At 42.9% G+C, this 15,044-nt stretch overlaps 1 protein-coding gene across 6 annotated transcripts in view; it reads right to left on the reverse strand.

Annotated features, from left to right (window-relative positions):
* Positions 1–1,301: 1,301 nt before the first annotated feature.
* Positions 1,302–15,044, reverse strand: part of LOC141126955 (phosphatidylinositol-3,5-bisphosphate 3-phosphatase MTMR2-like) — a 77,906-nt gene continuing 64,163 nt past the window's right edge. For all 6 annotated transcript variants that reach the window (XM_073613040.1, XM_073613036.1, XM_073613038.1 and 3 more), the window contains one exon: positions 1,302–12,319. In XM_073613040.1, coding sequence (XP_073469141.1) covers positions 12,170–12,319 — 150 coding nt within the window. In that variant the 3' untranslated portion in view covers positions 1,302–12,169. The remainder of the gene's footprint in view (positions 12,320–15,044) is intronic.

The following is a 15,044-nucleotide window of genomic DNA, read 5'->3' on the forward strand; positions in this document are numbered from 1 at the left end:
AAAAAAAAAAAAAAAAAAAAAACCTGCTTGGTGTCAGTTTGTGACAGGGGGGGGGGTGATTGGGGGGGGATCGGGGGGCGATCGGGGGGGGGGATCGGGGTGTTTAGTGTGCCTGGCATGTTCTACTGTGTGTAGTGTGTTGGTGCACTTACATTGCAGTCTTCTCTCCTCGGCCCGGAACGGAAAATACCGAGCCGAGGAGAGATGACATCATTTCCTCTGCCTCTGTGTACAATACAGAGGCAGGGAAATGATCCCATTGGCTGAGAGCGATCGCGAGGGGGGGGCCACGAATGGATGGCCTCCCCCTCACCTCCGATCGCCGGGGGAGATTTGCCGACCGCCGCAGGCACCGGGGGGGGGTCCGATCGGACCCCCCACCCGCGGGCAGGCAAGGACGTACATACACGTCCTTTTGCCTGCCCGTGCCGCTCTGTCGACGTATATAGTCGTGCGGCGGTCGGCAAGTGGTTAACCAGACACTGATAGAAGTCACAAGACTGCTCTAACTGACGAAGAGAAAAGGTATTTTGCAGTTTATATTTACTAAAACTGTTGCATTTCTATGTTCTGTGTACCGTGGGAGAGAAGATATAGTGAATGCAGGGTCCTGGGTTTAGTAACATTTTAATTCACCACCATGGCTCTGGTCCACAATGTGTAGTTTCTCGCTCATGCAGATTCCCTATAGGCCAAGAAAGCTTTAACATGACGTGCATGAACAATCAGCAGCCTGAAAGGGGACATTTAGACAATCACAGGCCAAGATGTAGATTTGGGTCAGTCCAAAGTTGGCCATTCGCTGATCAAAATTCGACCAGTTCAGCAGAGACTGGCTCTATTTCTATCAGTGTGGCCATCCCTGCTCAACAGAAGTCGATAGTTTGAGCAACTCCTGTTGAATGGACATTCTGGAAAACTTTCATTGATCAGCAGCTGCAGCCGCTGATTGCTGTATTCTTAAAACTAAAGAACTGGGGGGGGGGGGGGGGGAATTCCTCCACCCACCTCATTTGTCTGGATGGAACCAGTTAGTTTTTTTTTTTCCTCTGCATTCAGTAACATGAACAGTGTATGGCCAGCACCACACTACTGACACCATTCACCTTTCATCCACTGAACACTGCCCACTATAGATCGCCATCAAGGACGGCTGGATAAACCGCAGCCCAGTGCTTCCCAAGGAACAGCTAGTTTCATGATCATCATATATGTAAACCTATATGCATACATATTGTACACGCATACATACATACAAAAATAATTCGGTCAACACAGAAAGAATATACTTTTTAGGAATAATCAGTTGTAAATGGTTTTATTCTGGTTGTTTTTTCCATTTTAGAAAATCAACATTTCTGCTATATTAAAAATAGATCATCATTCGTACATTATAAAAGTAATTACAGTATTTTTAGTTAATGTAATTACTACAGTACATTGTACAGTGCTATTTCATAAACATTCACTTTAGTGCTTTTATAAATACCGAACAATTACCTTAAAGTCCAATTGAACATTTTTATTACTGTAATTTACCTGTTTTTTTTACTCTGGTAGCCCTATGTGAAGGCTGTATTTACTCACAAGCGGATGCACAGGTGTTGCATGCAACGCAGTGTAGGCAATCCCATTCAGGTCAATTAGGACGCAGCTGCAGGACGAACACAGCCGCTGCTTACAATATGACAGCCATGTGGGTTCAGGTGCATGGCTCCAAACACACATCTGCGTTTTGGGACCATGCATTTGCACAGATTTTAAATTGGAAGCAGCGGATGTGTCTATGCAGTGCCTGCACCCCAACTGATATGAATGGGACTGCCTGCATGCATCTAGGTGTGGGAAAACACAGCCCTCACACGGGTGTACACTGTAGTATGCCCATGTTAATGAGGCCATAAATGCTGCAGTAATCTCCTGCTATCCATTGTTCCCCACTCCCCCCCTGAACGGTGCATTATTTAACAACACTGCTCAGGTAGTAAGAGGGGTTTGCTATGGGGCTTCTGTTGGATTGCACGAACGCAGGGCTGATGCTTTGTGTTAGAGAGTCGGGGTCTGACAATTGAAATATCGGCACTTTCCAATTAAAGAGTAAAAAAAAAATGTAAAAAATAATAATTACTGTATATGCAGCTTGTCTAACTTACAGTAACAAATTGTGGGCATTCAATAGAGATTTACAGTGTACATATGGCCAAATATTTTAAAGTTTTGGATGGAGTAGGGAAGGGTTGTAAACCTCATTTTTTCTGTATTTTGGCAACAAATGTCACCAGTTGTACCCAAAGCAAAGGTCCACATTGGAAGTTTTCCGCTTTATTTTCATTACGTGACAACTCAAAAGACCTGACAGAGGGTCTAACACTTCCCTATTCCATCACTATATATATATAAAAAAGTTGTCTCTAAATAATTATTATTTTTCTTGCAGTGTAAGGCACCTTGGGAAAAAAAACAAAGCATGCAGCTTTCTGTATCTTCTTTTAATCAGATATGAAAAACTTGCCATCACCCTCTGGCAGTTAAGTATGAGCAGTAAGGCCCCTTTTCACAATGGCTTTCCGATCAGGACCGCCTGTCAGTTTTTCTGATCGGAGCCTCCTTTCACTCCTATGGAGCGCTGGATGTCAGCGGTGACATGTCCGCTGACACCCGCTGCTATCTGATCCTGTCTGTGAAATCCAGACGGATGGAGACCCTATTTTCCATCCGCCTGTCAGATCGGATGAAAACGGACAGGTGGTCCATATTCATCTCATCTCCCCATAGAGAAGAGCGGCGCTCTGACAGGTCCGTCTCTGCACAGTGAGTGGAGACGGACCTGTCATCTGCCTGCTCAGAGGGGGATCAGTGGAGTTATCCCCCGCTGAGCAAGCAGAATCCGCTGGACGGATCGCCCGTGTGAAAGGACCCTAACTGAACAAAGCTCATACTTCCTATCAGGCATTAACATTCTGAAAGAACTGTCTAAGTCCTTAACAACAAATCAGCTTCCAACAAATGTGAATGGAATCCAATTTGTTGATTAGTCCAGCACTGACAGTTGTTCTTTCATACACCAATAAATAAGGCCTATAATGGGTACCTCCTTGCATATTCATTCTTTTATCAAACATACCATACCGCTGTACATACTGGCAATTATAAGACATCTAACATTAAAGGATAAGTGCAATTTAATACAAAGTGCATTTATCCTTTTTGCCCTGACCAAAAACAACCAACTCTACTAACCTGACAGTGATAATTCCGCTGTTTGTTTACAACCGTCGCACAAGTCTTCAGTGTCCTGGCCTCGCATTACAGCCCCATTGACTTCTATAGGACTGTGAGGCTGGAGATGAAGGGAGATGGAAGGAACCAGCCCTGAAGAAGTCTATGGGGCTGTAATGCACAGATGTGGCCAGGATGTAAACAAACACCAGCAACCACGGCTGTCAGATCCGAGTATGAAGATGGGTTAGTTTACATCAGGGCAAAGAGGAAGGGGAGGGAGGGGGGAGATGCACGTGAAAGGTTTTAAATGCAGAGAATGCATTAAGGTAAAATACCTTTAGCCTTTACAACCACTTTAACCACTTAAGGACCGCCCCACCCAGATATACTGAGGCGGGGCGGCCCTCCTGCACGAAATCACGTACAGGTTCAGGATTTTGTGCAGTGGGTCTGGGGCGCACACCGCCAGCGACACGCTCCCGCTGTGATTGGACGCAGTGGGTGGCAATCAGCAGGCCACCCGCGATCGTTCACAGAAGAGGCAGAACAGAGTTCTGCCTATTTAAACAAGGCAGACCGCCGTTTGTGAGGGAGAAAGATGGAGATCTTGTGTTTCTGCTAAGCAAAAACACGGATCTCTGTGTTCCTTCAGTCACAGGATCCCCCCCCCCCAGTTAGAAAGCATTATCTAGGAGCACACTTAACCCTTTGATGGCCCCCAATGTTAACCCCTTCACTGCCAGTGTCATTAGTACAGTTACAGTGTATGTTATTTAGCACTGATCACTGCATTAGTGTCACTGGTCCCCAAAAAGTGTCAGGTGTCTGATCTGTCCGCCACAATCCCGCTAAAAATCGATGATCACCGCCATTACTAGTAATAAATAAATACAAATTCCATAAAAATATCCTCTAGTTTGTAGACGCTATAACTTTTGCGCAAACTAATCAATATACGCTTATTGCATTTTTTTTTTTTTTTACCAAAAAATATCTAGCAGAATACATATTGGCCTAAACTAATGAAGAAATTAGATTTTTTTACATTTTTTTAATTGGATATGTTTTATAGCAGAAAGTAAAAAATCTAGTTTTTTTCCCCAAAATTGTCGCTCTTTTTTTGTTTATAGCCCAAAAAAGAAAAACTGATCAAATACCACCAAAAGAAATCTCTATTTCAGGGGAAAAAAAGGACATCAATTTTATTTGGGTACACCGTCGCACGACTGCGCAATTGTCAGTTAAAGAAACACAGTGCTGCCGTATCGCAAAAAATGGCCTGGTCACGAAGGGGGGGGGGGGGGGTTGTTGGGGTAAACCTTCTGGGGGGCTGAAGTGGTTCAGGTAAATGCTTAATGTATAGGGGGGAAAAAACGCGCTTATTAAAAATGATATGATAAATAAAATCCAATAGATCAAAAAAGAGCAGCAACTCTCATGTGTGATATCACTAAAAGGATCGATAAGTATAAAAACAGAGTCGCGCTTAGACATTTAGTGAAGCATACTATTCATACACATATCAACATAATATTGAAAAAAATTATATGTAAGGAAGACGCTCTTCCATTTTTAAATGATTGAACCATGAATAAATGTGTTGGATCTTACACTATGTGGAGCATCTTTTTTCCGAGTGGGAGATCTGTGAGTCTATGAAAACGAGAGAGAGTGTCTGCAGGATTCTGGTTTACCGAGCATCCCAAAGGCCTTGGCGGGGTAAAACAGTCACAGGCGTTTTTGACCTTTTGCAGGTCAGATCTATCTGGTAAGCGGTAAGCAGACATCCTTCCTTGGGTGATGGTCGCATGCGGTGTTGATGTTATATGGGACTTGGAATAACTGGAATATCCTATGAACTGTGATTTAAGGATCTTAGTGTATGAGGTTTCTATTTTTGCACCATCCTTTGTCCTGCACCTGCCTCTCTTTACCCCACGAGACTGTGTCTAATTGGATGCTCATCCTCTCTTGTGAAAATTCACTGTTAAATGCTTAATGTGTCTGAGATTATTTTTAGTCTCACAGATGGTTTCACTGCTCCCACTACAAGAAGTGAAGGCCCAGGAAAACAAAATTTAGAGTTCACTAAAACCCGTTATTTCAGGTCTTAGAAGGCACTGGTAGGTTCAATTTAATATCCTTTGCTATTGCACCTCAGTAGTTTAAAGCTATGCATCTTTGCAAAAGGCAGGAATCTCTTCTGCAGCTGGATTTCCCAACCGCTTTATTCTATGTACACACTAGCGAGAATCCTTCAGAGGACAGTAACACCCTCATTTCACTTTGTTATAGTGTTGGTTGTGTTGAGGTTAGGATTGTCTAATCATAAGAGTCCATGAAAGATGCACTAGAATGTCAAAAGTATGTGGACACCTTTTCAAAATTATTGAGTCCAGGTGTTTAACGTGAACAGTACTGATACAGCATACAAATAGATTTTAGACAATCGTGCATTTCCAACCTTGTGGTAACAATCGGGAGGAGGTCATTTTCTGTTCCAGCATGACTGTGCCCCTCTGCACAAAGCCAGATCCATAAAGACATGGTTTGAGGAGCTTGGTGTGAAGGCACTTAAGTGGCCTAAAGCAGAGCCCTGACCTCAGTCCTAATGAACAGGAACACCAACTGTGAGACAAAAATTCTGAGGAAATTAGTACCAAATTGAGAACAAATTCACACAGACACACAATAAAAGCATGGAGTGGAGGCTGTTACAGCCACAAAGGTAAAGTGCGGTATCTTCATATTAATGCCTATGGTTAGAGTTTTGTCAGTGTTGGGGTTTAACAAGGTCATTAAAGTGGTTCTAAAAGCAGAAGTTTTTTTAAATCTTAATGCATTCTATGCATTAAAATAAAAAAACCTTATGTATGCAGCACCCCCCCACAGCCCCCCTAATACTAACCTGAGCCTCCTCCAATCCAGCGATGTTACACAAGAGACTTGGCTGACTGGCACTCTCCCTCCTGATTGGCTGAGACAGCAGCGGAGCACGGTCAGTGAGCCAATGAGGAAAGAGGGAGCCGGGCCGCAGTTCTGTGTCTAAAAGGACACAGAGCAGCGGCTCAGCTCGGATTCCCCCATAGCAAGCTGCTTGCTGTGGGGGCGCTCAGCAGGGGGGAAGTGCCAGATGCGCCAAAGAGGGACCCAAGAAGAAGAGGATCTGGGCTGCTCTGTGCAAAACCACTGCACAGAGCAGGCAGGTATAAAAAAAAATAATCTTTTTTCCATTTAAAAATAATAAACAAGACTTTAGTATCACTTTAAGTGTAATAGTAAGGTGTTCCCAAATTTGTGGCCACATAGGGAGCCAGCCTATGATTCAACTTGCTAGCAATCATTTAGAACTGAAACATATGTTTTGTGAAAGTTGTTTTTTTAAGTGTTACCCTTTACAATTACAAAGAAAATAATTTAAAACACACAGAAAATTAGCAAACATTTTGGTAACTTTAAACTAGTAACTTCAAGTAGTTCAAACCTTGTAGTAATAAAAAAAAAATCACTCATTTGAGGCAAAGCAATTAAACCAATAACCAAAACACAATATGTAAGGAGCAGCAGTGCTAAACAATTATTGCTCTTGTGCTAGTGCTAAAATTAAGGCTTCTCTCAATGTTACTGGTAAGTGATCCCATGCAAGGTGACTGACAAAGCACCTTTGAACATTAAGACCTTAGTGCTACTATGAAACAGTCTAGCTTGATATACATGTCAATGCAATGACAGCCTCAGCACATTGATGCAGGAACCAGCGTGATTCCGGTGCGGGGTTCCCGCATCGCATCTCTACCGCAAGCAGTTCACACTGCCGTCCGTGAACCGCTGCGGGTGCCAATACAAAGTTAATGACTCCCCCAGATCGATTCACAGATCGCAGTGCGAACTGTGGATTCGGACAAGAATCAGATCGCATGGGTGTGAACACCCATGCAATCCAATTCCAGTGCAGGAAAAAAAAAGTCCCTGTACCTTTTTTTGCAAATCCAATGCGAGTTCAGCCATACAAACTGTATGGCTGAACTCCAATTGCACAGACATCGCATGTGATCGGCACAGAAATGTGGGTGAGAATCGCATGTGATGTCTGTGTTTGTATATGTGTGAACCCAGGCTTAAGGATGAAATAATAGAAGTACTCAACATAAAATACTTTCCTTAAGAGTCCACTGAGGGACAGAGAAAGTCTTAAATCTTTGGGTTATACTTCCACCCAAATGAAGATTAGCTAAAAAAAAACAAAAAACTGTAGGCCAGCCCAGGGTATTGTCTCTTTTACTACTGACATGCCTTAGTTTTGTAGGAAAGCAGTACATGATCTTAAATCTTGGAGGGATGGAACCTGTGTCCCTTAATGGACTTGAAGAAATGGATTTTACACAGAAAGTTTTAAACTTTTGTGATGTCCGAAAGCAGTCCACATGTTGCTCAGCCCACATGTGTGGGCTGAGCAATGACAAACAATCTGTAACAGGCCCAACGTAATGATAAGAACTAGGGCCTAGCTGCAACTCAAACAGCTGCCTAAAAGGACCTAATGCCTGAAGTCGGTAAATCATGAGGCAGAAAGGCCCACCTGGTTGAACTTATGGAACGTGTGAACAGAAGACCAGGTGGCAGCCTTGCAGGTCTGGGAAACAGAGGCTTGAAAAGTCCAAAAGGTGCTCATAGCTCTAGTGAAGTAAGCCTTTACAGTAACTAATCCTTGAGACCATAACGATGGTCTGTCTGCCACCTGGAGATGGTGGAACAAGAAGCACCCTTCCAGGCTCATGTGGAACGACAAATGAGAATCAGTCTATCGGAAAGAAGCAGTGGCTGACAGATAGATTTGCATAGCCTGAACCACATCCAGACAACAGAATTTCCTATTGATAAACTGGAGCCTGACAAAAGGACTGATCAACAATGTCCTGGTTAAGGTGAAAGGCAGAGACTTACCATGACAAGAAGGAAGTCCTGGCCTGCAACACCACCTTGTCCCCACGTAGAAGCACTGTCTGGAAGAAACCAATGGATGGCCCTCCAAAAGGTTGGTCCAAAGCTGAAGGGACAGCCAAATAGCCCAAAGCTCCAAGATTTTTAATCTGGTGACGAGATTCCTCTGACTACCAAGTCCCATGTACCAACGAGATGCCCAGGACTCCCATCCCAGCCCAAAAAGCTGGCATCCATCCATCATAAGAATCTTTCAAAAGATGCAAAAAAGGACTTCCCTGAATCCACAGCTGGATTACAGAGCCATGAAACCAGGGGTAGCTTGTCCAGGACCAGACTAAATTTCTTCACAATGGCTGAAGATGGTGTTGCAGATGTCTAGAGTGAAATTAGGCAAAGAGAAAAGCCTTGAAGAAGGCTACTATCAGCCCACAGTTTCTCATACAAAAGCAGAGAATTGTGAGGAAGGCTTGTCTGAAGATTTGGCCAACTTGGAATGCTATATTTGCAGGTGATTGGACGGCTTCGCCACGTTAAAGGAGTGGCGAAAGTAAAGGGATGCTTCTTGATGAGAGAAAGATGATTTGACAGTCTACTCCTGAGGCTTCCTCCACTGGGGAAGATGAGTGCTTATCCCACCAGTAACATATTTAATGAGAACATCTACAACTAGAGGTACTGTCCTTGAAGGCCATACGATTCAAACACTTCTTACAAGGCAGTTCCACAGTCCAGAACTTTAGCCAAAGTGCCCTACGCATATGTACTGACATGAGACATATGCAAGAAATAAGCCAGGAGGCTTTCAGTAAGCCATCACAACTGAAATTAACTCCACAGCAATCTGCTCCATGCGTTGAACGAGCAGAGGATCCAGCAACCAAAGAAAATGAAGAAACTCCTGATGCTGAGCCCAACCAGTGTACTCACACAGGGCAAGCCCTGAGGCAAAGCCAGCAGCTCTGTGTCTGGAAAGCAGTCCACAGTCAAAGCGGACCTTCAGTCATTTTTTCAACTTTCCATCTATTAAATCTTCTGCCCTTGTTGTTTTAACTTTAGAAAGGTAAAACATTTTTTTCTGTCAGTAAAAACCTTATACAGCCCACTTCCTGTTTCTTGTCGGGTAAAAAGTCTTGGCTTATGACATCATGCACAGCTCTCACTCTCTGAGAGTTTGCCATGAATGGAGGAGGGATGAGTCATAAAGGGTGCAATGAGAGATGGCTGCAGATCTGGAGGTGTGTCTGTGTAAATCCAGGAAGTGAACAGGCAGCAGCTTCAGCTGCCCACAGTTAAAATGGGTGCAGCCAGACTTTTTTTTTTTTTTTTTTTTAACAGAAGGATAGGTTGCAGCCAGACTTAGTGGAGGGAGATTTCTGCAGCATATTTAGCAAGTACAGAATCACAGTATATATAAAATAATATGCAAAGTGGTTGGAGGGAAGCTTCAGAATGGTAAAGATGTTTTTATTACAAATTATGTGAGCAGACTGCAGTTCTTCTTTAATTTACCCAGTCTGGAAAACACCCCACATGGAACCCAGTGCCGGAAAGTCATTTCTAGGCTAGCCCCACAACATACAGTCCAATGTGCTCTGTATACAGTATGGTCCAAAAGCCAGGCTGAGGACAACCATGTTGGATAGCTGAAATTTGGAGGTAAAACCTCCAGCAGCAGTGTAGAGAAGAAAAAAAAAAGTATTTAATACAACAGAGCGTATGAAAGGATGCCGATCCTCCTAAGACACTAGCAAAAAACTGAGGTGAGCTGGTAATTGAAGGGGTAATACTCTGCGCTAAACTACAATTTTTTTGTTTGTCAGTGTCCAACCCTTCTGTAGGCGGCAGCATAATTCAAAGGTTAAGACTTCTTATGTCCTTCAATGGACGAGAAAAAAAAAATGGTTGCATACCAACAGTGCTTTGGGAAGAAAGTGGTTAAGTGTTATATAGAGTGATTCATGTAGAAATAACAGTACATGTATACACGTCTTCAAAAAGAGTAGAGCAAAGGGAGGCTCCATTCTAAACAGTACATACAGCAGCAACCTAATACCTAGACGTGTTTCATGCTGTTGCACTTAGTCAAAAGGCCTTGCAAAACTGGAGAGTCGGCAATCAAAATAGTGTAGTTGCATGTGGCAGCGGTCTTTGTGTCTCTGTTCTAGAAATAACAGTAACTGCTACCTTTAGGCATTCTATTAAAAGCATTGGTGTTGAGTGAATGACATCCTCTGGTCAGTAGGAAGAGGCAAGCCATTTGCAGAGAACCTGAGGATCTGGAAGACCACAGCTATCACTGTAGTAGCACCTACTAGTACAAATAATTTCCAGCTGCCCCAACTGTCCATCAGTTATAAGATTTGCATTTTTACAATGTGCCAAGATGGACCAAAGTAAGTATGCAATACAAATAATGGAGCTGAGCTTTAAGCAGCTCAGGTTCTCCTTCTTACCTGATGCTGATGGGCACACTGTCTGAAAAAGAATAATCAGTAGGCAGTGGGAAGAAGCTGCAAAATCTCTCTTTCAGCACTGATTAACTGATTCCCTGTCTCAAGCCCAGCACATGGGTCCGTTTTTTTTTTTTCAGCCTGCTGGGTTGAACGAAAAAAAAAAAAAAAAAAAAACCTGAGGAGCTTGCTCTACTAATAATCCGATAGTAGTTCAGCAATCTTCCTGCTGAGTTTTTGTATTCTGACATGGGGATTGCAACAGAAGCCACGGTGGGCATTTCAGTTGCTGGTCTGCAGGATGCCCAGTGCAGAACATACAGGAAATGGGCACAATGTCCCAATTGAAAGACTCATCCCCTTCCTGTTCGGTTGACAACATAAAATTTAGAATTTTCCCTCACTTTAGGTCTCAATAACAGTGGCTATAGGGAAAAATTGGGAGGGTGAGAATCCCCAGTAGGGACACAGACAGCAGTACAAATTTGACAGAGTTCTAACCCCTCTATCCAATTAAAAATAAGTCAGTGCTTTAGACATACTTAAGTATTTCAGCACATCTTGAAATATCATTTAGTGAAAGACTGCTGGAGCTGTAGACTGTAAAGCTCACAACACATGTTACAATCTGACTGTACAACCTCCTTTAAACCTACCAACAACTCTGTAGTGTAAGGGCCTGCCTGACTGATACAAATAGAATAGTTTAGGTAGGTGCTCATATAACATGCTTTAGGTAAATCTAAAGGAAACTGTGCAGTCAGATAGTAACATGTATGGGAATAAAAAGCAGAACCCCAGGTATGGATTTTATTGTATAGTTATATTGGTCAAGCACGGACTAATGTAAGCATACATAGTCTATACCTGTGGGACTACTGTTGCTGTGGAAGTGGGGAATCACTGTAGTGGTTGCTACTGTCTTCCAGGTCCCATGCTGAGCGGCTGCCCTGATGTGTAATAACCACAGCGGGTCACTTGCTTGGCACAGTCTCCATTTGCAACAGAGAAGACATTGTACTAATTGGGAAAAATGCAAGGCATTCTGTGAACAAGCGAGCGACCACCTGTGTTTACTATGCAGCCACTCAGCACAGGACCTGGAAAACAGCGGTGATCACTGTAAAACGGCTACTAGTGATTTTCTGCTTTCACAGTGGTCCCACGGGTATGGTATATGGATACCTACATTAGTCAAAGCTGGACCAATATAACTATGCAATAAACTCTATACCTGGAGTTAAGCTTAAGGATTACCAGGTAATTCATATTTAAAGCCAACAGAACAAGTTATTTCCATTAAAGTCAATAGCTGATGATTAGTGTACACACAGTAATAATGGGGTGATCACTTCAAGATCTGAATTGCTACCCTTCATGTTAAACTGAGAAGATAAAGTCCACTGCAATTCCAGACATGAAGTCTAATCAGTGCATATAGAACTATTTTGGAGCACAGGACCCTACAGACAATGGTGAGCAACCTAACCACCAAATGCATGAGGTACTCTTAAGACATAAGGTTATTATTAGTTCCAGATGAATAGAACAGGTTAAACGACGGTCTGGGTGACAGAATGCACAGACCCTCCCCGGTCAGAGGACAGAGAGCGGTTACTCATCTCCTGCTTGAGCTCTTCCAATTTCTTCTGTAGCTCCGCTCGCTTGACAAGCAAGTCCTTACACTGACTTTTGACAGCATCCTACAAGAAATAACCAGGTGCTCAGTGGCTGGGTTTCCAAGAAATATAGTACAAGGAGATAACAAAACCTATATATACATGCAGTAAACCAACCAAAACAAAGGCTAATGCACTATTATTTGGTGTATTTAATATAATGGAAAAAATAAGCCATATAATGAAGCATGTGTAATACTGTAGTGAGGGCACCCTGTCCATATTTAGCAGTGACCTCATTGTAGAAAGCACAAGATCCAAATGTTTCCTAAAGTCGGCAACCAGTCTTTCTATTCTGGCTCTAAAAATATTTTCCTTTGCAGAATGTTCCTAGTTCAGAAATAGGCTCAGGATATCTAGCAAACACTAAATTTCTGACAGCTTCCTACACGTGTTAAAAAAAAGTATATATTAAAAATTAAATATATATATATATATATATATATATATATATATATATATATATATATATATATATATATATATATATATATATATATATATATATATATACACACACACACACACACATACATATATATATACATACATACTCACACACATATAGATATATCTATATCTATAAGCTTTTTTCATTTCCAGCATGACTTCCCCAATGCACAAAGTCGGGTTCATAAAGACATGGTTTGGTGTGGAGAAACTCGAGTGGCCTACACAGATTCCAAACCTCAACCTTACTGAACATCTTTGGGATGCATTGGAATGCCTATTGTGAGTTAGGTCTTCATCAGTACCAAACCTCACAAATATTTTTTTTGCTGACCGCCAACACACTCCAAAATCTTCTGGAATACATTTGCAAAAAAGTGGAAGCTATTGTAGGTACAAAAGGAGGCCAACTCCATATTAATGTCTGTGGCTTTGGAATGGGATGTTTAATAAGTTCATAGGGCCAGGCATTCACAAACTTTTAGGGAAAATATGATATTTTTTTTTCGTCATACTTACCTGTAAAATCCTTTTCTTTGAATACACACCGTTAGGCTAATATTCATTACCTACTGGGTTATGCGCCATCTCTAGGTGAATGGACGCTGGTAGACAGGAAGTCCGCCCCTATATAACCCCTCCCATACAGGAAGTACTTCAGTTTTGTAGCAACACTGAAGCCTCAAAAGAGGGGAGGGACCTCTGTGTCCTGTGATGTATGGGATTTTACTGGCAAGCATGACGAAAAAAATACTATTTTCTTTATCATACATCACGGGACACAGAGTTAGGCTAATATTCATTACCTACTGGGACATCCCAGAGCAATAGCCTTGAGGGGAGTGAGACACCCTGCCAAACAAAAATAGCCATCAGACTTTAAACGGCAGCCAGTAGTACACTACAGCCAAAAGCGAATCTTCGGCTGCTCTAACATCTACCTGATAAAATCGTGTGAACGTATGCACTGAAGACCAGGTAGCAGCCTTACAAATCTGAGCCACAGATACCTGATGCCGAAAAAAGCCCAGGAGGTTCCTACACCCCTGGTAGAATGCACTCTCACCCTAAAGGGAGGAGCCTTACGTTTCAGACCAAAGGCCTGAATGACCAAATGGCAGACCCAATTGGCAATGGAAGCTTTGGAAGTTGCCTGCCGCTTCTGGTAAAACAAAAAAGGAGTCTGATCCTCGAATTTCCACAGATCTAGACAAATAAACTCTGAGTGCCCGAACGAGGTCCAAGGAATGCAGTTGTCTCTCTTCCGGCAAACAAGTATGAGAGAATAAAGCCAGGCAAAACAATGTCCTGATTTAAATGAAAGGCCGACACCACCTTTGGCAAGAAGGATGAAATAGGACGCAACACCACCTTGTCGTGGTGAAGAATTAGGTATGGTTCCCTACATGAAAGGGCCACCAATTCCAACACTCTTCTAGCTGAGGTGATGGCCATCAGGAAGGCTAGCTTGTGTGACAGCAAGGCTAATGGAATTTACTTGATAGGCTCAAATGGTTGTTTCTGTAACACAGACAGCACCAAGTTCAAGTCCCAAAGACACATAGGTGACCTAATAGGGGGTAGCAAATGAGTTGCCCCATGCATAAAGGTTGGGACCAGTGAATGGGATGCTAAAGGCCTTTGGACGGCCGAAATCTGACCTCTGATTGTACTCAAAGCCAATCTGATTTCTACAGCAGACTGTAGAAAAGAGTGAGAATTCTCCCAATCACGTATTTCCGAGGATGCCATTTTCTGGCTTCACACTAAGCCTCCCAGACCTTATAATAGATAATAGATGTTCTTAGTGACCACTTTCCTAGCATTCACTAGGGTAGACACCACTAGTCCCGAGATGTCACGATCCTTCAGCACCCTGGCTTCAATAACCATGCCATCAAATTTAGAGACTGTAAATTGGGGTGGAATATAGGACCTTGAGATAGTAGATCGAGGCAGCGTGGAAGCATCCATGGCCCGGCTGTTGCCAATCTCACAATCTCCAGGAACGACTGGAACCCCCTCTCACCGAATCCTGAGCAACAAAATGTGGAAGGAGAGGGATCGGGGTAAAGCATAAACCAGGGAGTAATGGCTCCATGGAGCTACCAGATCATCTGGTCCGATTGCCAGGGGATCCCTTGTTCGGGACACAAACTAGTTTGTTGTTGAACCTGGATGCCAAAAGATTGACATCTGGCCATCCCCAATGCTGGCAAATTTCCTGGAACACCCTCGGGTGTAGGGACCATTCCCCCTTGCAGATCTGCTGGCGGCTGAGATAATCTGCCTTCCAGTT

Source organism: Aquarana catesbeiana, linkage group LG02 (genome assembly GCF_042186555.1).
Source record: "Aquarana catesbeiana isolate 2022-GZ linkage group LG02, ASM4218655v1, whole genome shotgun sequence".
Classification (NCBI taxonomy): domain Eukaryota; kingdom Metazoa; phylum Chordata; class Amphibia; order Anura; family Ranidae; genus Aquarana; species Aquarana catesbeiana.